This window comes from Bacillus rossius, chromosome 8 (genome assembly GCF_032445375.1).
Source record: "Bacillus rossius redtenbacheri isolate Brsri chromosome 8, Brsri_v3, whole genome shotgun sequence".
NCBI classification, from domain to species: domain Eukaryota; kingdom Metazoa; phylum Arthropoda; class Insecta; order Phasmatodea; family Bacillidae; genus Bacillus; species Bacillus rossius.
The window spans coordinates 3,561,071-3,586,091 of record NC_086336.1 but is presented as its reverse complement, the minus strand read 5'-3'; the positions used below and the strand labels follow the sequence as shown (position 1 = coordinate 3,586,091).

At 42.4% G+C, this 25,021-nt stretch overlaps 1 protein-coding gene across 1 annotated transcript in view; it reads right to left on the bottom strand.

The window, feature by feature from the left end:
• The window catches only part of LOC134535495 (pyruvate kinase-like), a 56,087-nt gene that overhangs the window by 7,814 nt on the left and 23,252 nt on the right, over window positions 1-25,021 (bottom strand). The window contains exons 5-7 of the mRNA XM_063374628.1: window positions 16,388-16,574; window positions 2,788-2,997; window positions 271-452 (exon numbers count right to left, since the gene is read on the bottom strand). Coding sequence (XP_063230698.1) covers window positions 271-452; window positions 2,788-2,997; window positions 16,388-16,574 — 579 coding nt within the window. The remainder of the gene's footprint in view (window positions 1-270; window positions 453-2,787; window positions 2,998-16,387; window positions 16,575-25,021) is intronic.

Below are 25,021 nucleotides of genomic sequence, written 5' to 3'. Positions count from 1 at the left end.
AGGAACAATGCTCACCACTCATCAGGTTGCACTTGGAAACGATACTGTGGTAGGTGATGTGTAGGAACAAGGCTCACCACTCATCAGGTCGCACTTGGAAATGATGCTGTGGTAGGTGATGTGTAGAAACAGGGCTCACCACTCATCAGGTTGCACTTGGAAACGATGCTGTGGTAGGTGATGTGTAGGAATAAGGCTCACCACTCATCAGGTCGCACTTGGAAATGATGCTGTGGTAGGTGATGTGTAGAAACAGGGCTCTGCACTCACCAGGTTGCACTTGGCCACGATGCAGTGATAGGCGATGGGCACCTTCTCAACAGGGATCTCGATGCCCAGATCACCGCGTGCCACCATGATGCCGTCAGCCTCTGCGATGATCTCGTCGATATTTAGCACACCCTGGTGGCACTCGATCTTCGGCATGATCATAATGCTGCGGCCTTTGTCCCCTGTGTGGCATGGAGTCGAGAATCGTCAGTAGATGGCATGATATGATGTGTTTGAAGTCACCTTGGTACCCCAACATTGCCACATTGTTATATCCAAAACTCTGTGAAAATTGTGCTTGACCACTCCTGAAAATGGATTATTATTAAGTATGGATCAAACTTTGCATTCGCTTAACACATTTGCCTACAATTAAAGTCTAATTTTTAGATTCTTATAATAACTTTGAACCAGGTCTTTTACAATGTTATGTGTTTAGATCAGGCATCTCTGAACCACGAGGTTAATCGTGGTCTGACTACAGACATTTTCACGAATATTCAACTCAGTAGGATGCGATAGTCAACTTACGGTAGGCTACAATGCCTCCAATTGTCTTTGACTCCAACTTTATTTCTCTCCAACTGTCTTTACCGCCAACAGTCTTTGACTCCAAATGTCATTGGCCCAAAAGTCTTTGACTCCAAATGTCATTGGCCCAAAAGTATTTGGCTTCAAAAGTCTTTGGCTCCAAAAGTATTTGGCTCCAAATGTCGTTAACTGCAAAATTCAATGGCGCCAAAAGTTTTGGCACCAATAGCCTTTGCCTCCAACAATATTTGGCTCCAGAAGTCATTGACTCCAAATGTCTTTGGCTCCAACCGTATTTGTCTCTATACTACGTTTGTCTGGCAACAGAATTACGTAAAATGAAAATAAAAACTACTCTACCATCTAACTTTATTTGTATTAATCTTTAAGATTTAAATATAAAGTGCATAACCATGTCCGATTTCATGTTTTCTACGCTATTCTCTTATTTAAAAGCACGGTATTGTTAGGTTGTATTAATTTAAGACAAAGTAAATAGAATTAATTCTCTACACAAAAATTATAGGAATAGAGAAAAATGTTTTAACTACAGAATAACTCTTATCTTCTGTCTTATTGTTTATTTAATAATCCATACATGTTGACCATGCCTCTCTGGATAGTTTCTATTGGTGTGCTGTATTAATTTAAATGAAATATTCACACCCTTTACCTGCATGTTGGTTTGTATGATAGGGAGGGGAAAAAAGGATATGTAATTATTATTTTAACATTTTATCATAATCTGGCGAAATTGATTCATTTATGGCGTAGTTTACGTGTATATATAGACATACACATCTACTACATACAAATTCTAGTACTAGTTAAATTACAAGCTATTTAACACAAACACACGAATTTTACAGGCGGATTGATTCTAGTTTGCCAATTTTAAGTTAATGAATTAAGCATTTTCTTAAGCCATTACATGTAAGTTTATATTGTATATATCGAATAATTCCGTTGGGATTAATTAAATACAAATATAATATATTATTCAGATATAGCTCTACCTACATTATCTCATCACATGATTTTTAACCAAACTTCGGTGAATGGTACAAATAAGCATGTGTGTGTAGTATACCTACTCTATTAGTTCATCGAATATTGCATTAAACAACTGGAATTCCCAAAAAGTCATCATCACTACCAATGTGAACAACTAACCTCGCCTGATATCTCGCCATTTTCTTTTCTGATCATTTTTAGCTACAGGTTACCAGCAAGCCACTAGTTCATCCATGGAAAACTTGTACTGAAAGATTATCTCATAACTTCCTATATGTTAACTGAACGTCGTAAGAAATAATAGCCATAGCTCTAGGTTTAATCGAAGGTCATTAAACCGGCCCTTACTAACTTTAAGAAGGAATTCAGATATACCACAATTCCCGTTTTAGAAATATTAATTTTTGCTTTCAGTAATTATTATATTACCTTTTGTTTTAAGTATTTCATAGTACATGCCCAGATAGAGAAACAGGTCCGATTCAAGCTTGAATTAAGCTTGCCATTGTAGGTGTGTTAGTTTGAATCAAGCTTGATCCACGCTAATTTACACACGACAAGCTTTCAGCTAAACTCCTAGGGACAAGCTTGAATCAAAGCTTGCATCAAAGATGACTAGTTCACACATGTCAAGCTTGCTGCAAGACTGACTCGACAAGATTGCAGCAAGCTTGCCATGGCCCAAAGAAGGCATGATTCAAGCTCGAATAAAGCCTAATGTGTCAAGCTTGCCAAATACAATACATGTGACACGCTTTCCGCAAGCCCACATGCTATGTGTTTGTGAAGAAAGTTATGTTCTAACTTTGCCTAGCCTGGTTGGTAACATTGTGTTTGAGAGCATGTCTGTTTGATGGCAATGTTGTAGCAGCTCGTGATGCTTGCGTGCTGTTGGTATTGCTACTGCCACGAGCACGCGCAAAACATGGACACGGAGAAGGCCCAGGCATGCAGACCCTGCAGGACACGCACCCATTAGTTGGCGCACCTCGCGCACGGCGGCGGCGTCTCGCACGAAGGACGGGAACACCATGTCGAAGTCGCGCTGCGCGCCGAAGGCCAGGTCCTGCTTGTCTTTTTCCGTGACGGCTGGCAGGTCCACGGGCAGTCCTGGCAGGTTCACCCCGCGCTTCCCGGCCACCCGCCCGCCGTTCACCACGGTGCACAGCAGCGAGTCCGGGCCTGCAGGGACCCTGCACTCTCAGCTCACCAGGCCTCACACTAGCTCCCTGCCGTCACATCCATCCTATCATTGATTTGTTTGCACATTAGAAAAAAACCTCCTAGTTAATTGTTACGTGTTTTATTAAATTATCACTTCGACTAAAATAATTACCACACATAGTAATTTCTACAAACGACTCTATGCCCAAGACATTTTAACCATCATCTCTCTGAAAACAACCATGTCCCATCTATATCACAAAGTAAACGAGGGTTAGAGGAGATGGGTCAAACGTCAAGTGCTAGTCACACATAGGGTAAGGAACATGTGTTCGATACCTATCTCGGACATTGTAACAGCTATGTATTTCTCTTACCTCATGTAGAAAAATATCTTCCAATGCATACGAATTTAAACTTATTCATGTGCCTCTAGTCAAAAGTACCTAAATTTAAGCACTTTAACCGGAAAAAAAAATTTAAAAAAATTCTCAACGATGAGGCAGAGACTACACGATCGAGACACGCCTACCGTCACCAGAAAATGAACACTGACCCCTCGCGCAGGAGTTGAAAACTAGCAGAACGCTGCGACAGTCATATGTTTGCTCGAGACATGCATACATCACGTCGCTAGCCTTCCAACACATTTCACGTAAAAAACCAGTGAAATCGTAATCCAGCTTACGTAAAGTACTTTCTAGAACCATTTCAAAGTATGCATCACTGAACCAGAACAGAAAATCAGCTTACGCATGTATAATTTGCTACCAACAAAAAAATTTGTAGCACATATACGAGAGGAGTCGAACCCTACATACCATACTGTGAAAGTCGATACTCCGATAATTATAAGCGGCAAAATATTTTAAATCAAGACCCCGGCCAGTATACAATTTTTTTTTTTCATGTTTTAAAAATTCATGTTAGTAATCAGCAACAAAGGAGTGAGTAACTTGGACGAATAACCGCTTACCACGTATACAGATTCTTACTGATACAGCCCATCCAGTGCACCAGCTTACTCCGAAGTGTAATCAATTGATTAACATTCTTTAATTTTTTAATATCCCACCATAGTGTACACCAGTATATAACAGGTTACGATTTAAGACCATAAATCTCCCATAAGTCTGTCAGTTTTATTTCGGGGAGTAATAACTTATTTCTCAGAAATAATGAATCAAGTTCCTATCAGATTTGCTCTAATGTTACGGTATTACTAGTAACAGCACTTTACCAAAACATCTCCCATAAAAATAGTAAGAATGCAGATGAAATACTCACTCAAAAATAATTTTAGCAAAAAATACTGTCTTCAGCATTATTGATAAAAAAAAAAAAACAACAAACAAGACAAAACACGCATTACAAATCTGACCTAAATTACTTGTCACATGTAGTTTATTACATTAAGATAAACGATGTAGGTTACGAAGAATAAATAAAAAAAATTCTTTAAATCTATAATTTATTTAAAATTTTACATTTATACACATTAAAATCTGACACTGTATATATATATCGTATACATTTATCAGTCCATGCGACATTCATTTTAATAAAATAAATTATTATAGTTCTTTTTAAGAGTGACAAAATACAACTACTTCATATAGATCACGATACAGCAGTTCAGGTGTGTAACACCTTAGAGGACAGAGATGTTGATGCTAGAAACCTTCCTTTACAAAATTTATAATGTTTTTTCAAGTAAAATTTTCGTGTAACCTGTACACCGCACTTCTCACACAGAAATTTTACACGGTCAACCAGTTAAGTTTTTTATTAACTTATTTCTTATTTATTAAATATTTTTTCTGTATTTTTATGATATCAAAGAAAACTTGTGGTGGATTCTCCGTGTGCTTCCAATTATTCTTGTCAATATTATGGTGGTTTTCTCCGTGTGCTTCCGATTATTATTGTCAATATTATGGTGCTTTTCTCTGTGTGCTCCTGATTATTCTTGACAATATTATGGTGGTTTTCTCTGCGTGTTCCTGATTATTCTTGATAATATTATGATGGTTTTCTCCGAGTGCTTCTGATTATACCTGACTAGACATCTGATGGTTTTCTCCGAGTGATTCTGATTATTCTTGTTAATATATTGATGGCTTTCTCCAAGTGTTTCTGATTATTCCTGGCTAGACATCTGATGGTTTTCTCCGAGTGCTCCTGATTATTTGTGAGAAATCTATCTCTGCATGAAGAATTTTTTACTTAATGAGTCATGTCATTTCTATTCAGAGTTACATTTAATTAGTGATATTCTGTCAATAAATCAGCACTTACAATATTTTTATCAGGTGTATTAAAAAAATAACCTTACTCAGACAAATAATATTCTTTGAGACAGCTGAGAAGCATTAACATGTAAGACAAAATGCACTGTCCTTGATGTCTAAGACAGGCAATTTTATTCAGAGTTTCGTATAAATTTCCGAATTCATATTATCAAATTAACACTTAAAAAAGAATTTTAACAGGTGGAAATCACACAAAAACAAAAGTTCATTAATCAGACGATTACTACGTCATGAAACAAATGAGAAACGCTATCACACACTAAGATTTCCCTTCCCCTTGAGTTCTAGCGAAGCCATCCTTCTGTTGCGATCGTCAGGGAGCATCCTGCATCCCACACAAAACATTGACTGCTTATACAGACAACATAGACTGCTTATACAGACAACTGATACACAATGGTAGCTAATATGTGAATAGGTTTTCTTGTGATTCTCGCTAGGCCATGATATTATTCACTAATTTTTAAATAAGGTCGATGATCTTCCTCTTGAGATCTAGGAAAGCACACCTTTTTCAACAGATCGTGAGTGAGCATTCCGCAACCTACAACCAACTATGGTTGCTTTTACAACATAACATATGAGGAAATATGAAGGTGGGTAGTAAAACTACGTGGAACATGATTTTTTTTTTCAAAATGAGAAAAAAAAAATATTTTTTCGTAAATAATTGATGAATGTTCATACATAAAAATACGAAGTACCTAAAAAATACTTTTAGTTGCTATTCAACCATTATGGAGTACGTACAGTCTAGTGAAGGTACGATACTCAAATATCGATCTCGATCTGAAGGACATTGTACATAGTGTAGCAAATACTTTGATAAAAGCTATAGTGCTCGTAGACATGAAAAGAACGATTGTGTTAAAACCCCATTCCGTCAAATACTAATTTGTGGCAAGTGTGGTAGGCGGTTGACACGAAGAGATAATTTAAAAAGACACAATAAAACTTATAAAGCCAAGCTCGCGCAGGAGATAAAGTACGAAGATGGAGACGCTTTGCTCGGGGACAGTATGTCTTACAATGAAATTGATCCATCAAGCCTTAAAAGCGATTGTGTTAAAATATATCCAGGTCTTGAGGAAGGAAATAGCTTAACTGGTGTTGAAGATATAAGTAAGGTAGAAGATAATGAAAGTAACATCTCCAGAAAAAGTGACAAGTCGTCTTATAGTAGACTTCTACGGACTTTGGAATATTTTTTTGGAAAATTAGCAAGTAAGCTTGATGCCAATGATGGTACTCCAATGTCAAAAAATTCGAAATACTGGGATACGCAAGATGAAGATGTCAGTGTGTTTGATAAAGATGTGGACAGCACCGATGATGATGATGCAAATTATCATAATCATTATTACATCGATTTTCAGAATATGTTCAGCAAACATTCGAAGAAGATGGTGGCATAAAGAGAAACTGATTATATATCGTGGAAAGACCCGAACGTGTTTGTGAACAGGTTGCGACTTTTCCTTGTTTCGCAAGCTGACGAAATTTTATCAGTTATCAAAGAAAAGTGGACTATTCTTGATGAACTTAGAATTTCAGGGTATATAGAATAAGTTAGTAATGTGTATTGACTGATGAAATTTTATACTTTTGTATTTTTGATATAAATATAATTTTAAAAAATGATATTAAAAATGCGTCGTTATTCATACCCTAATAGAGTTCATATGTTTGCTACTTTAAAGAATTGATTTGAGTATCAATATTTTAATATATATATCTGTGTGTGTGTGTATGATGGAAAGTTTCCATTTTACTGTATGTAGATGATGGAAAATGAGTGTCGAAGAATGAAAGAGTATGTAGAATTAATTATCGATGATGGAAAATGAAAGTTGAATTTAGTGTCGTTGATGAAAAATGAGTGTCGAATTGAGTGTCGATGATGGAAAACGAGTGTCGTGTTGAGTGTTGATTATGGAAAATGAGTGTCGAATTGAGTGTCGATGATGGAAAATGAGTGTCGAATTGAGTATCGATGATTGAATTGAGTGATTAAATGAGTGTCTATGATGGAAAATGAGTATCGGTGATGGAAAATGAGTGTAGAATTGAGTGTCGATGATGGAAATTAAGTGTCGAAATAAGTGTCGATGATGGAAAATGAGTGTCGATGATTGAATTGAGTGTCGAAATGAGTGTGGATGATGGGAAATTAGTGTCGAATTGAGTGTTGATGATGAAAAATGAGTGTCGAATTGAGTGTCGATGATGGAAAATGAGTGTCGAATTGAGTATCGATGATTGAATTGAGTGATGAAATGAGTGTCTATGATGGAAAATGAGTGTCGATGATGGAAAATGAGTGTAGCATTAGCTTGCATCCAGTAATGTGTATGTGTAGCTAGGTTCTGAAGGTTCAATGGATTCCTGGTCCTATATAAATGTAAACTTTGCTAACATGTTCACTGACAGGATTATTTAACTATCCGACGGTATGCTGTTAAATAAATAATAGGTTGTTAATTGACTTCTTTTAGTTTTTGTGTGCTGAGTGTAGTCGAGTAGACTGATATAAGTAAGTGAGGAGCTTAATATAGAATGGACATGTGTTGATGAATATGTTGGTGACTTACTGTATGTGCATAAATCGAATGCTAGTGGTCAAAAATATTTTGGGTTATTTACGAAGATATTTATCGATGTGTGCTATGACAAGCTTAAAATGACTAGTAAACTTATAGAGTAGGTCTCTTGTTTCGGAGACTTTTGTCGTAAGGCTTAACAAGGATCGACCCTGAAGGGTTAGGATTTTGAATATGTGTGGTACTGAGTATGTTTTGGCTGTAGCTATATCAACACTGAAGCTCCCCTGAACTGTAGATGAGAGGTACAAAAAATAATTGACTTTGGACCTATCCTGGTATCGGATAAAATAATTTAGTCATGTGTTGTAGAAATTTGGAGTCAGTTGGAGGGTATGTGTAGCTGTAAATAATATAATTAACATTTGTGTAGTTTAAATTTTATTTGGATGCTAAAAGTTCCATTGTTTAGAGACTCTTGGTCCTCTAGTAAGTCTAATTGAACCTTGTATGTACGATGTGCGATTAGTTGTTTGAATATATAATTTAAACTCTTATTCCTTGAAATTCCTATTTTTTAAGTAATAACAATCGATGATGTATTGACTTGCGTATTATTCAAGCGGACACTGTTATTTAAGCGAGTCTTAGACAGCAGGTCCCTCAGTCCACCTCTTGAAGTGGTACAGTGCAGATCTGATGAATTGCCTTGTCTGCATATAAGTCTGGTATATGAATATTCATATGTATTCGAACTCAATGGGAGCAACGTCGACATCGGTACAAATCCCAATGGTGGCGGGGTCACCGACTGCAGAGATCTTGACGGAGGGTCTCGCGTCTTCACCGGGGTCCCTGACGACGGAGGCGATGATGACGAAGCAGATCCCTATGACAACGATGAGGGCAGCTCCAGAGATTCCGATGGTAACGAGGCTACCTTCTACAGAGATCCAGATGATGGCTGTATCTACTGTCTCTTCACTCCAAGAGACTTCAATGTGTGCATTATCGACAGCAGAGGAGACTCCGATACCTGAAACTACACCGCATTTGGTAAATAAAACAATTTTGTGAGCAATTCCCAGCTTCTGCATCAGTCGTGTATACTTCAGATTATTTGACATCCAGTACTGATGATCTGTCAATGTCGACTGGGAAATATCCAGCTCCTACAACATACGGGACTTCGTCGCCTACAACAGCAGTGTACATTGAAAGTAATATACTTTCCGAGCCGTCGGTGACTCAAGGTCTAACGACGAGACATCTGTGTACGTACTGTGGCAAAAGTTTTAAATACCGACAACATGCAAGAAAACATGAAAATTATGTCTGTAGTAGAAACGTTAATCGTGTGACATTTCCGTGTGACCCATGTGGTGTACATTTCACAAACAAAAGTAATTTGATTAGGCATTGTAAAAGCAAAGTTCATTTGCAAGTTGTACAGCGGGGAAGCGATGGTAATTGTGATGAATATCTGTATCAGTGTCGCTACTGTGGTAAACGTTTTGATCGAATACGAAGTACACGCATCCATGAAAAGCATGGCTGTAGAAGAAATCTTGACCGTGTAAAATTTCTGTGTGAGAAGTGCGGTGTACAGGTTACACGAAAATTTTACTTTAAAAAACATTATATATTTTGTAAAGGAATGTTTCTAGCATCAACATCTCTGTCCTCTAAGGTGTTACACACCTGAACTGCTGTATCGTGATCTATATGAAGTAGTTGTATTTTGTCACTCTTAAAAAGAACTATAATAATTTATTTTATAAAAATAAATGTCGCATGGACTGAAAAATGTATACGATATATATATATATATATATATATACACTGTCAGATTTTAATGTGTATAAACGTAAAATTTTAAATAAATTATAGATTTAAAGAATTTTTTTATTTATTCTTCGTAACCTACATCGTTTATCTTAATGTAATAAGCTACATGTGACAAGTAATTTAGGTCGGATTTGTAATGCGTGTTTTGTCTTGTTTGTTGTATTTTTTTTTCAATAATGCTGAAGACAGTATATTTTGCTAAAATTATTTTTGAGTGAGTATGTCATCTGCATTCTTACTATTTTTATGGGAGATGTTTTGGTAAAGTGCTGTTACTAGTAATACCGTAACATTAGAGCAAATCTGATAGGAACTTGATTCATTATTTCTGCGAAATAAGTTATTACTCCCCGAAATAAAACTGACAGACTTGTGGGAGATTTATGGTCTTAAATCGTAACCTGTTATATACTGGTGTACACTACGGTGGGATATTAAAAAATTAAAGAATGTTAATCAATTGATTACACTTCGGAGTAAGCTGGTGTACTGGATGGGCTGTATCAGTAAGAATCTGTATACGTGGTAAGCGGTTATTCGTCCAAGTTACTCACTCCTTTGTTGCTTATTACTAACATGAATTTTTAAAACACGAAAAAATAATTGTATACTGGCCGGGGTCTTGATTTAAAATATTTTGCCGCTTATAATTATCGGAGTATCGACTTTCACAGTATGGTATGTAGGGTTCGACTCCTCTCGTATATGTGCTACAAATTTTTTTGTTGGTAGCAAATTATACATGCGTAAGCTGATTTTCTGTTCTGGTTCAGTGATGCATACTTTGAAGTGGTTCTAGAAAGTACTTTACGTAAGCTGGATTACGATTTCACTGGTGTTTTACGTGAAATGAGTTGGCAGGCTAGCGACGTGTTGTATGCATGTCTCGAGCAAACATATGACTGTCGCAGCGTTCTGCTAGTTTTCAACTCCTGCGCGAGGGGTCAGTGTTCATTTTCTGGTGACGGTAGGCGTGTCTCGATCGTGTAGTCTCTGCCTCATCGTTGAGAATTTTTTTAAATTTTTTTTTTGGTTAACGTGCTTAAATTTAGGTACTTTTGACTAGAGGCACGTGAATAAGTTTAAATTCGTATGCATTGGAAGATATTTTTCTACATGAGGTAAGAGAAATACATAGCTGCTACAATGTACGAGATAGGTATCGAACACATGTTCCTTACCCTATGTGTGACTAGCACTTGACGTTTGACCCATCTCCTCTAACCCTCGTTTACTTTGTGATATAGATGGGACATGGTTGTTTTCAGAGAGATGATGGTTAAAATGTCTTGGGCATAGAGTCGTTTGTAGAAATTACTATGTGTGGTAATTATTTTAGTCGAAGTGATAATTTAATAAAACACGTAACAATTAACTAGAAGGTTTTTTTTCTAATGTGCAAACAAATCAATGATAGGATGGATTTGTATGTAGAACTGGTAGTATACCACATCTCTTGAAGAACACTGCATGGTATATAATGAAAGACTCTTGGGCTCAAGAAACTATACTAAAGGTGGAAAGGATGAAGCGGTTCCTAAGATTTAATGAAAGGAACTTTGTTGATTTTTTTCTATATACTACGATGATTTAATTTTGTTTGGGATGATGGGTTGAAGGATTAAATAATAAAACTGGACACACAGGCTTTTAAAGAAAATGAGAATGGAGCTAACCATGTATAGAAAACAATAGAGAATATTGTGAAGGTTACAAGATCATAGATTGCGGTTAATCTCTGACAACTGAAATGTGGAAACGAGATCATAAAATGAGTGATATTGATGCAGCTCATGATAATATTGTTGACAGCTACGATGATGATGATGCCTTTACGTCTGTGATAGTGACACGAATGCGGAGATTTTAAGACTAATAATAACAAATATATAAAGAATATGGAAGCCGTAGAACGTGAGACCAATTGTTCATCGAGTGACAATCCAAATGATTGAAGAATAGGCTAAAACTTCTACTTGGTTTGCGAAATGCTGAAAATGTATACGTCCTCAAAGAAATAAGAACTAAGAAATGAGGGGTTTATAGAATAAAACCTACTTTTTTTTTTGATCTGATGTATATTATTGGGATTAAATATACAATTTAGTATGAGTTTTATTAAATATCATTCTTACATAAGTACTTTCAGGGTTTTTGTGTCTACAGTATACATAAAGTATATAAAATATTTACGTAACTGGTTCTTATTTTACTATGTATATTTTGTATTGAATTTGTTAAAGAACATAGACTGAAATGATGTGTGTTATAATCTATAAGTCCTTCTATAACCGGTGTGATTTATAAAACTGTGAAATTTTGAGGATATTATGACCAATAGGATGTTAATATGATGTGACATTGGCTTGATACTTCGCTTGAATGAAATTTAAATGTTAACTTTGTGAAGAAAGCTGCTAGTGTGTGTATTGCGTGTTCATTTCATTTGATGAATTTGCTTCCAAATGTGTTTCCATATTTTGGTGTGCTTCTTTTTTAAGTGTTGTTTTGACTCGAGTATTATAGTTGTCGCGGCCTCGTCTCTGGTGGAAAGGATGGAAGTTGAAGAGAGGGATGCCCGCGGTCTCACTAAGAGTCGCTAGCAGAGGATTGCCCGCGGTCTCACGAAGAGTCGCTAGCGGATGGGTGGGCAGAGAGAGGTAGAATGAGAGAGAGAGAGAAGGAAGCCCGCGGTCTCACTAAGAGTCGCTAGCTGAGGAAAGGAAGATGAGGAATTCAAGCTAATGATACTACTTTTGACTGAGGTAATATTTATTCTCCCAGATTGGCTGGGAGAGAGGAAAGCTCACAGTGATAACTATTCTCCCAGATTGGCTGGGAGATGAGAGCTGTCGAGGCTTGTTAGCCCGCACAATTTATACAAGTTTCTTCTAGAACCATCTGTGTTAAAGTTTTACATATTTCTATCTCTTTTGCCTGATGATGATCTTTTGCATTTTACAATATTATTTCCACATCTACAAAACATACTTCCAGCATACACTTAATAATCTACCTAAATATTTACAATAATAACATCTATAAAATAACTATGATACATTGTCTCTTTATATTTACACTGCCATCTGGTGGCGAGTGGTGGCACTACCAGGGCCATGGCTGCAGTGTTGCGCCGCGGACAGGACTGTGACCCGGGTTTTTTTATTTAATAAAGAGGAGGTACGACGTCATAGTAATTGGTTCTTGATTTGACTAGCGTATTATTCCATCCTGTGCATGTATATAAGCGAGTCCTAGACAGCAGGTCGTTCAGATTGTTACTGACGACATCGGCGTAAGGATCACCTAGTTTGTTTCTTCTGGTGCATAAGTCGCGTAATTACCTTTTTCTTGTGAACTCGATGACACTTTTACCGTCTAAAACGACGAACTTGATGGACGTTGTACCAACGTCTACGGGAACCCTGACGACAGCGTTGACGAATAAGGAGCATATCCCTTTGGCAACGTCGACGTCAACATTGGAGGAGACTTCAACAGTCGTGGTACCACCAGCAGAAGAGACTTTAATTCCGGTAGTGCTGGCTTCACAGGAAAACTCGACGAACTTCGTTTCGCCCTCGATGGTGACTTCAATGGCTAGTGATTCAACAACTAACGAACATCGGTGCTGTTACTGTGACAAGATTTTCACAAACAGCAGCAATGCTCGACGACACGAGAGGAGCGAATGTGCCAAGAACCTATATCGTAAAATGTATGTTTGTGAGAAATGTCATAAGCAGTTTGCCAGAATCGATAATATGAAAACGCACATGAAGACATGCAAAGGTCCTGCTGCGCGGCAGAAAGTAAAGGTTTCGGTGCAACAACGTTGCATTGATGTTCATAAGAGTATGCCTGGGAATGGTACTATTGTTGCAACGTCAGTACCTGGATCAGGTCTGAGAGGCTCGTCTTCATCACCACGGTATCCTTGCAGCTACTGTGATACGTCGTTCGCATTTTCTCATGATGCACGGAGACATGAACGGAGTAAATGCAAGAAGAATCCATCCCGTATAAAGTTTCGCTGTGATGGGTGTCATGAATGGTTTACACGAATTGATAGTTTGCGGCGACATGTGAAAAAATGCAATGGTAAAGTCCGTGTGTCTACTGAAGAACTACCTGTAGAAATTTTGACTCCTCGCTTTAGATTGGAGACTCGTAAGCGTACAAGCAAGAAAACCGATGTGCTGCAACCGATTGCTATAACGTCTGGACATGAAAATAAACCTAAGACTGTGTTCGGCGCATTACAAGTGAATGATAATGGGTTATACTTGGCGCAGTCTGCATTTCGTGGAACATTGAAAGATTACTATTATCTAAATACGTTAGGTAAGTCAAAAGACATTTGTAATTTTCTTGGTGATTTTAGACAGAACATAATCAATCAGCTTACTGATGACGTAGTAACAAACGGTCCATTAAAATATAACTTGTGGTTGGACTGTATATATGGAAAGCCGTATCCATTCGAAGACGAAGTGAAGAAGTGTGCATTCAAGACATCGGCTGCAGTAATTTACAATTCTGACGATGTGAAGCAAACTGTTAAGAACGGTATCCAAAAACTCTGTCATGAGGAGGAGAACTATGTCAGTAAAGGTTCTGGCTGGACTCTTTCTAGTATAAACCGATTGGAGCTAAGAATTAGTCATTTCACACCTATGCAGACCTAAATGTTTATAAGATTACTAACCTTCGCAAGTGATCCTGTAGTAGAATAGAAATTAAGTAATAAAGTTTATTTTGTGAAAGAACTTGAGAAGTTTTATTTCTTGAACCTGTCACTATTATCTTATATTGATGTTATATTTAAATTTTTTTCATCGTCATTCCGAATCGTACCAAGGACCTAAGTCGATCTAATTACTCATTTTATTGGTTGTTAATTTATTTAATGAATTTTGAACTTTTTCCCGAGTTATAGTTAAATAGTTACGAATTTCCAATATGGTGGCCTTGATGGCTTATAGGATGATGATGGTAGTAGAGGATTTAAAGTCTCTTTAAGAATTTTGAACACGTTTGATTGAAATTATTATTTTTTACATAAAATTAAACATTATTGCATCGATCAGGTATCGAACCAAGGACATGAACTGACCGGATTAATATGTGAATTAATGGGTGATTTATTTAATGAATTTTGGATCTTTTCCCGAATTTATAGCTACATAATTACACGATTCCAAGATGGCTGCTGTAACGAAACATGCAACATTAATAGGATCCAATATGGCGGTCATAATGTAAAGTGTGACGATTACATCGTACTCAACCAAGATGGCGGGCGTAAGGAAACATGCAACAATTAAATAATCCAATATGGCGACCGTAACCAAAAGTGCAACGGGGTTTTTAAGATTTTTACTATTTAATTTGATTAGTTAATTTTTTTAATGATTTTTAAAAATTTTCCCAATTTTCTAACATAAAAATTACGGATTTTCAAGATGGCGGACATGACGTCATACTACCTGATGTTATAAATGCATGGTTAAAAGTTGTGGGGGTCAGTCTGTCGATGGCTACCGTGGAGGAAGGATCTGTTGTCATAGTTATTTTTTTTTTGCCCTCACCGAGTTCCAACCGAGGACTCCGAGCTCCGTGTCGAATAAATGTGTTTTTTCAATATTTTTTATTTAAATTTTATTAATTGAATTTTTTTATAAATTTTAAATTTTTTTTTCACTAAAATCTGATAATAAATAAAAATTGTAAATATGGCGGACATAACGATAATTGCAACAGTGACATCATAGTTCAAAATAGCTTTCATGGCATCCTAATTTTCAAGGTCATGACCTCGGCGGCTTAGAGCGGCTAGCTCTAAGGAGTTTGAAGCCGCTTTTAGGATTTTGAGTTCTTTCTAAGGCAAAATGACTTTTGAGGTTTTTCGAAATCATAATTTTTGAAATGTGGAATTTTTTGAAATTTTTTGGCAGGATTTTTTTCCAAAAAATGGAACTTTTGACAATTTTTGAGGAATTTTGGGCAAATTTTGCCCGATTTTGGATAATTTTTTTGCACATTTTGAAGGTCAAATTTCAAGGTCAAGGTCAAAGGTCAAGGTACATCCATCCAAGATGGCCGCCGTGACGTCACAATCCAATATGGTGGTCGACAATCTTCAATCCACACAATCCACAGCCTGAAGCCTGTCTCCGGAGGAACTATTAAATACTACTTGTTGGGATATTTAAAAGGAAAATTTCTTTAATAAATGAGATGTTCAAATAACAAAATTAATTTGATAATGTTAATGGCACTCCTGACTGCACAACACCATCGAAGTTATTTATTTACTCTTAAAGTGTTCAGCCATTGGTGGACAGTTTAGCCGGCAATAATCATGTTAAACAAAAACTTAAGTTAGTTTATATAATATTTTCTTTATATAATATAGTCATGCAATACTTTTAATACTATTACACAATATAATACTGCAATATAAAATATATATATATATGTAAGTAAAGCACCTTTATTGCTACTGAGATTTTGAATTACTTTCTTACTGGTAAAGCATACGAATATGTAAACTATTACTATTCTGTCATCGCTGGCAATCAATGTCGACTTGGCAGTGACCTCACAGCTCGCAAAGACGTGCTAAGATGGACGCATTCAGTCATCTGTCCCTGGGCGGCGGGGAGGGACGATACGTTATAACTAAGCAGCCATTTCCATGTTTACCTTTCTCCTTGGTGCACAGAGCGATCTGGCCATCGTCCACGAAGACTATGTCCCCTGGGTTGACGATGTCCACTATGCGCGGGTAGTCGATGTACAGGACTTCACTCGTGCCTTGGTCGATGTAGGCCGGGTCTATAGTCAGCTTGATCTCCGAGTCCACCTTCAGCTCTATCTGCGCATCTCCGCCCTGCCGACCGAGACACGTCCAGCCTCGCTTCAGCAGCGACACTCCACCTGGAGACTCAGAGTGGGGAGTGAACACGGAGTGGGCTGGCTTAGAAGTGAGACACGCGTGGTCGCAAACCTACGAGGTCGGTTGTCATCAGGGCAATAAGAAATACATGTCGTGAAGCAAGAAATGCTATGATGTATCGCCTATTTTAACCCAAGTGACTGGCTACCCTGCAAAAAATGTTCTGTTACTAGCATCCATGAAAAAAGTTTCTTGTATGAGCGGAGAATTCCGTTGCGATGTTAAACCTGTATTTACATTTTGCTGTCGTTGATTGAAAACATTGAATGGTTATGTTCTTGATGATATAATGTGTAAATTTAGACTTGTAATTTACCACTTTATACATTTTTGTGACTTTTGTCAGCTTCAATATTCAAAACATTTTGAATGTTTTTGTGCTATCGGCCACAATTATATTTTGCCTGCTTTTTACCTGTACAAGTTTAATTGACCCTTAAAATAGTACTCTTATCTCGAATCTGGTATGTATTTTTGTTTGATTTTTTAAATGTAGTATACCTTGCCATCACTCGAGGTCTTGGGTTCCGAACCCGGGATGAGTCCAGAGACTGCTGGCGGGTAAGCCGCCAATTAGTATTTTTGGCACAATTCTAAATTTGAATTTTTGAATAATAATGTCGCCAGTAATTTTTTTCTGCAAGAACTTAAACGTTTTCCGCCTCCTGTACACTCCCATTTAATCTTTGTCAGACCTGTTTCCCCAATCGTTCCCAGTATAAATATAATTTTGCCTACCATATATTGACCTAGCATGTACTATCCTTTTATCCCTGCCTTGGCGCACGTAAATCGCCTGTAATTCTCCTCCGAGCCGTGACAAGAAGTGCTATGTCCTGCAAGCTATTAGAGCAGCTAGGTTCTGAGAGCCAGTCTTACGCGAGCGATTTCAGGCAAGGGCACGGGTCATTTTACTAGAGCCCCAGACACATCCCCAGGTTCTGTAGAACTAGTTTCTTACCGTCGTTGCACATTTCCACCTCCCCCCCTCTCCTGCCTTTCCAGCATTGCCCAGAGCAGTGACCAGTCCTTAACCCCGGCCAGGGACGACCTGTCTCAAGGTCGGGACACGAGCGCTCGAATGTACTTCCTCTGACCTCTAGTGGCAGAGTTGCGAATTATTTCCCCTGGGTGTTTGAACACCCACCAAACGCCTGCTCCCTGGCGCCTTACTCAACAAACAGTGCCCCGTAGTTAATTTCCAAGACCCCAGAGCGCTGCACTAGTCCCCTCCATAAGCCCAATGTGTTAGAATTCGCCTCGTGTGAGTCGATCTCTCCTTGTTTCGGACACCCCTCAGTAGGTCGCGCTGACATCGGCCAGTACCACCAACTTCGAGATATCGAAGTTAGTAGTTCTCGACCATTCCCTCGGAAATCTTCGAAACCTTTCGGTCCGGAAGCTGAAGCCTCCCCTCTTCATTTGATTGACGTCGTCTTTTAATTACGAGTTGCTGCCGCCCCAAACATACTTCGCACCGCGACAGCAGACTGACCACACAGCATCGCCTGCGAGCCGCACACCAAGACTTCACTCCGGTCGTCGTTTAAAGATGTTATCAGCTAGGCAAGGGATGTGATCTCTACTTCTTGAGTAATTAGTAATTAGTCAGTCTGTGTACCTCGTATAAGTAGTCATTCTTCGTAAATGATACTTCATAATATTTTATATTTTTTGAATCATGGAAACGCCCGCGACAACCACGTGTTCGCGATCTCCACACCCTGGCTGATGCTAAAAGCCATCTCCCTGTGGGTTGGGTTTTTTTGACACACTTTATTTCCCCGACCATCAAGTTGCTAGTAGGCATTATCTGCCTATTTTGCCAACTATATGTGAACCAGTTCTGAACATGTTTGTTTCGGATATGTTCACAGAGAGGGTCCAAGGGTCGGATGCGGACCTAACAACACCACCCTCGAGTTCTTCCTCCAGCAATCAGGGCGACTAAAACGCCCTGTCGCCTCGTTAGCAGCTCAACTTCAGCCAGTAACCGTCAAAGCTCCAGTCCTTCAGTTTTTTTTCAATACCTTCAGAATAACATTAAATCACGATGTTGAAAAAATTGGAACACCAGAAATTTTTCTTTCGGGACTTTAATAGCTCTAAATGTGCTGGGATTACGAAAGGAACATAACCTGTTTATTGTTTATGATTATATTTTAATTGTGTATAATGATTAATGGAAATTTTCTAATTAGGGCTGGCCCATTCTTTAGATAAAGTAATTTTTAACACATGTTAATATAATTTAATAATTTGTCAATCAATTTGTCAAATATTATTTTAATGTGAAAGTAATCAAAAGTTTAATAAACATGGAGGTACTTATATCTAGACAAAATAATTTTTTGCCTTTATAAACTAAAAGATCCACCAATTACACAAGTCATCAAGAGAGAGTGATGTGAAACACGGGGATTATTAGTGTTTTACATCATGCGAGGGGCCATGCTAGCCGTTGTGTTTGGGTGGGTTGTCGGCCCCAAGCATGGATCACTTGACTCGCCGTGATTATTAATTTATAAACCTTAAGCAGAGAAACAACTTTACGGGTTTACAAGAGCTTCCAAATAAAACCTGTTCATGTGCACTGTACTTACATGGTAAGCATTATTCTTCTCCCAGAAAATTACATGTTGCTTGTTGTGGTAGCTGTAACACTAGGGTGGATAACATCACACACTATTATAAACTGTCGCCATTAACATGCAATGCGGAGCACAATCGCGATTGAGGTCGTCATCTTAAAAAAAGACACACTATTCTGTTTAATTCCCCATGGGACGGAGCGTCCGTCCTAGGCTGCTGCCTGGCGATGGCATCGCGAACTTCCACGGTGTGGACCGCGCGAGGGTTGGAGGGGTGCGTTCCATCAGCCGGATCTGTTGCTGACGGGGCGGTGACCGGGCTCTACCGCCGCACGAGGTACCACGTCAAACTACAGTGATCACAATCTCATCTCCATTGAATTTACTTCATATTAACAACAGGTATTCACATCAGGTCAAGAAAACTGATTGGCTCATATTTTTTTCCAGTAATGTTGAGGAAATAGGATTAGCACTGGTTCAGGGAACGAACACACGAGCCAAAAACTTATTTGTTTGTAAAGTAGTGTACTGGGCAACTCCATGGGTCATCTCCACAAGGACCTGGCCTGGGCAGAAGCCTCCCCCAGAGGGACTCACCTCCAGGAGAGTAGTGTACTGGGCAGCTCCATGGATGATCTCCACAAGGACCTGGCCTGGGCAGAAGCCACCCCTAGAGGGACTCACCTCCAGGAGAGTAGTGTACTGGGCAGCTCCATGGATGATCTCCACAAGGACCTGGCCTGGGCAGAAGCCTCCCCCAGAGGGACTCACCTCCAGGAGAGTAGTGTACTGGGCAGCTCCATGGATGATCTCCACAAGGACCTGGTCTGGGCAGAAGCCTCCCCCAGAGGGACTCACCTCCAGGAGAGTAGTGTACTGGGCAGCTCCAAGGATGATCTCCACAAGGACCTGGCCTGGGCAGAAGCCTCCCCCAGAGGGACTCACTTCCAGGAGAGTAGTGTACTGGGTAGCTCCATGGATGATCTCCACAAGGACCTGGTCTGGGCAGAAGCCACCCCTAGAGGGACTCACCTCCAGGAGAGTAGTGTACTGGGCAGCTCCATGGATGATCTCCACAAGGACCTGGTCTGGGCAGAAACCTCCCCCAGAGGGACTCACCTCCAGGAGAGTAGTGTACTGGGCAGCTCCATGGATGATCTCCACAAGGACCTGGTCTGGGCAGAAGCCTCCTCCAGAGGGACTCACCTCCAGGAGAGTAGTGTACTGGGCAGCTCCATGGATGATCTCCACAAGGACCTGGTCTGGGCAGAAGCCTCCCCCAGAGGGACTCACCTCCAGGAGAGTAGTGTATTGGGCAGCTCCATGGATGATCTCCACAAGGACCTGGCCTGGGCAGAAGCCTCCCCCAGAGGGACTCACCTCCAGGAGAGTAGTGTACTGGGCAGCTCCATGGATGATCTCCACAAGGACCTGGTCTGGGCAGAAGCCTCCCCCAGAGGGACTCACCTCCAGGAGAGTAGTGTATTGGGCAGCTCCATGGATGATCTCCACAAGGACCTGGTCTGGGCAGAAGCCTCCCCCAGAGGGACTCACCTCCAGGAGAGTAGTGTACTGGCAGCTCCATGGATGTTCTCCACAAGGACCTGGTCTGGGCAGAAGCCTCCCCCAGAGGGACTCACCTCCAGGAGAGTAGTGTACTGGCAGCTCCATGGATGATCTCCACAAGGACCTGGTCTGGGCAGAAGCCTCCCCCAGAGGGACTCACCTCCAGGAGAGTAGTGTACTGGGCAGCTCCATGAATGATCTCCATAAGGACCTGGTCTGGGCAGAAGCCTCCCCCAGAGGGACTCACCTCCAGGAGAGTAGTGTACTGGCAGCTCCATGGATGATCTCCACAAGGACCTGGTCTGGGCAGAAGCCTCCCCCAGAGGGACTCACCTCCAGGAGAGTAGTGTACTGGCAGCTCCATGGATGATCTCCACAAGGACCTGGTCTGGGCAGAAGCCTCCCCCAGAGGGACTCACCTCCAGGAGAGTAGTGTACTGGCAGCTCCATGGATGATCTCCACAAGGACCTGGTCTGGGCAGAAGCCTCCCCCAGAGGGACTCACCTCCAGGAGAGTAGTGTACTGGCAGCTCCATGGATGATCTCCACAAGGACCTGGTCTGGGCAGAAGCCTCCCCCAGAGGGACTCACCTCCAGAAGAGTAGTGTACTGGGCAGCTCCATGGATGATCTCCACAAGGACCTGGTCTGTGCAGAAGCCTCCCCCAGAGGGACTCACCTCCAGGAGAGTAGTGTACTGGCAGCTCCATGGATGATCTCCACAAGGACCTGGTCTGGGCAGAAGCCTCCCCCAGAGGGACTCACCTCCAGGAGAGTAGTGTACTGGCAGCTCCATGGATGATCTCCACAAGGACCTGGTCTGGGCAGAAGCCTCCCCCAGAGGGACTCACCTCCAGGAGAGTAGTGTACTGGGTAGCTCCATGGATGATCTCCACAAGGACCTGGTCTGGGCAGAAGCCTCCCCCAGAGGGACTCACCTCCAGGAGAGTAGTGTACTGGGCAGCTCCATGGATGATCTCCACAAGGTCCTGGTCTGTGCAGAAGCCTCCCCCAGAGGGACTCACCTCCAGGAGAGTAGTGTACTGGCAGCTCCATGGATGATCTCCACAAGGACCTGGTCTGGGCAGAAGCCTCCCCCAGAGGGACTCACCTCCAGGAGAGTAGTGTACTGGCAGCTCCATGGATGATCTCCACAAGGACCTGGTCTGGGCAGAAGCCTCCCCCAGAGGGACTCACCTCCAGGAGAGTAGTGTACTGGGCAGCTCCATGGATGATCTCCACAAGGACCTGGTCTGGGCAGAAGCCTCCCCCAGAGGGACTCACCTCCAGGAGAGTAGTGTACTGGCAGCTCCATGGATGATCTCCACAAGGACCTGGTCTGGGCAGAAGCCACCCCCAGAGGGACTCACCTCCAGGAGAGTAGTGTACTGGGCAGCTTCATGGATGATCTCCACAAGGACCTGGTCTGTGCAGAAGCCTCCCCCAGAGGGACTCACCTTCAGAAGAGTAGTGTACTGGGCAGCTCCATGGATGATTTCCACAAGGACCTGGCCTGGGCAGAAGCCTCCCCCAGTAGGACTCACCTCCAGGAGAGTAGTGTACTGGGCAGCTCCATGGATGATCTCCACAAGGACCTGGTCTGGGCAGAAGCCTCCCCCAGAGGGACTCACCTCCAGGAGAGTAGTGTACTGGGCAGGTCCATGGATGATCTCCACAAGGACCTGGTCTGGGCAGAAGCATCCCCCAGAGGGACTCACCTCCAGGAGAGTAGTGTACTGGGCAGCTCCATGGATGATCTCCACAAGGACCTGGTCTGGGCCGAAGCCTCCCCTAGAGGGACTCACCTCCAGGAGAGTAGTGTAATGGGCAGCTCCATGGATGATCTCCACAAAGACCTGATCTGGGCAGAAGCCTCCCCTAGAGGGACTCACCTCCAGGAGAGTAGTGTACTGGGCAACTCCATGGGTCATCTCCACAAGGACCTGGTCTGGGCAGAAGCCTCCCCCAGAGGGACTCACCTCCAGGAGAGTAGTGTACTGGGCAGCTCAATGGATGATCTCCACAAGGACCTGGTCTGGGCAGAAGCCTCCCCCAGAGGGACTCACCTCCAGGAGAGTAGTGTACTGGCAGCTCCATGGATGATCTCCACAAGGACCTGGTCTGGGCAGAAGCCTCCCCCAGAGGGACTCACCTCCAGGAGAGTAGTGTACTGGGCAGCTCCATGGATGATCTCCACAAGGACCTGGTCTGGGCAGAAGCCTCCCCCAGAGGGACTCACCTCCAGGAGAGTAGTGTACTGGCAGCTCCATGGATGATCTCCACAAGGACCTGGTCTGGGCAGAAGCCTCCCCCAGAGGGACTCACCTCCAGGAGAGTAGTGTACTGGCAGCTCCATGGATGATCTCCACAAGGACCTGGTCTGGGCAGAAGCCTCCCCCAGAGGGACTCACCTCCAGGAGAGTAGTGTACTGGGCAGCTCCATGGATGATCTCCACAAGGACCTGGTCTGGGCAGAAGCCTCCCCCAGAGGTACTCAGCTCCAGGAGAGTAGTGTACTGGCAGCTACATGAATGATCTCCACAAGGACCTGGTCTGGGCAGAAGCCTCCCCCAGAGGGACTCACCTCCAGGAGAGTAGTTACTGGGCAGCTCCATGGATGATCTCCACAAGGACCTGGCCTGGGCAGAAGCCTCCCCCAGAGGGACTCACCTCCAGGAGAGTAGTGTACTGGGCAGCTCCATGGATGATCTCCACAAGGACCTGGTCTGGGCAGAAGCCTCCCCCAGAGGGACTCACCTCCAGGAGAGTAGTGTACTGGGCAGCTCCATGGATGATCTCCACAAGGACCTGGTCTGGGCAGAAGCCTCCTCCAGAGGGACTCACCTCCAGGAGAGTAGTGTACTGGGCAGCTCCATGAATGATCTCCACAAGGACCTGGTCTGGGCAGAAGCCTCCCCCAGAGGGACTCACCTCCAGGAGAGTAGTGTACTGGCAGCTCCATGGATGATCTCCACAAGGACCTGGTCTGGGCAGAAGCCTCCCCCAGAGGGGCTCACCTCCAGAAGAGTAGTGTACTGGCAGCTCCATGGATGATCTCCACAAGGACCTGGTCTGGGCAGAAGCCTCCCCTAGAGGAACTCACCTCCAGGAGATTAGTGTACTGGGCAGCTCCATGGATGATCTCCACAAGGACCTGGTCTGGCTAGAAGCCTCCCCTAGAGGGACTCACCTCCAGGAGAGTAGTGTACTGGCAGCTCCATGGATGATCTCCAAAAGGACCTGGTCTGGGCAGAAGCTCCCCCCAGAGGGACTCACCTCCAGGAGAGTAGTGTACTGGGCAGCTCCATGGATGATCTCCACAAGGACCTGGTCTGGGCAGAAGCCTCCCCCAGAGGGACTCACCTCCAGGAGAGTAGTGTACTGGGCAGCTCCATGGATGATCTCCACAAGGACCTGGTCTCGGCAGAAGCCTCCCCCAGAGGGACTCACCTTTAGGAGAGTAGTGTACTGGGCAGCTCCATGGATGATCTCCACAAGGACCTGGTCTGGGCAGAAGCCTCCCCCAGAGGGACTCACCTCCAGGAGAGTAGTGTACTGGGCAGCTCCATGGATGATCTCCACAAGGACCTGGTCTGGGCAGAAGCCTCCCCCAGAGGGACTCACCTCCAGGAGAGTAGTGTACTTGGGCAGATCCGTGGATGATCTCCACAAGGACCTGGCCTGGGCAGAAGCCTCCCCCAGAGGGACTCACCTCCAGGAGAGTAGTGTACTGGGCAGCTCCATTGATGATCTCCACAAGGACCTGGCCTGGGCAGAAGCCTCCCCTAGAGGGACTCACCTCCAGGAGAGTAGTGTACTGGCAGCTCCATGGATGATCTCCACAAGGACCTGGTCTGGGCAGAAGCCTCCCCCAGAGGGACTCACCTCCAGGAGAGTAGTGTACTGGGCAGCTCCATTGATGATCTCCACAAGGACCTGGTCTTGGCAGAAGCCTCCCATAGAGGGACTCACCTCCAGGAGAGTAGTGTACTGGCAGCTCCATGGATGATCTCCACAAGGACCTGGTCTGGGCAGAAGCCTCCCCCAGAGGGACTCACCTCCAGGAGAGTAGTGTACTGGCAGCTCCATGGATGATCTCCACAAGGACCTGGTCTGGGCAGAAGCCTCCCCCAGAGGGACTCACCTCCAGGAGAGTAGTGTACTGGGCAGCTCCATTGATGATCTCCACAAGGACCTGGTCTTGGCAGAAGCCTCCCATAGA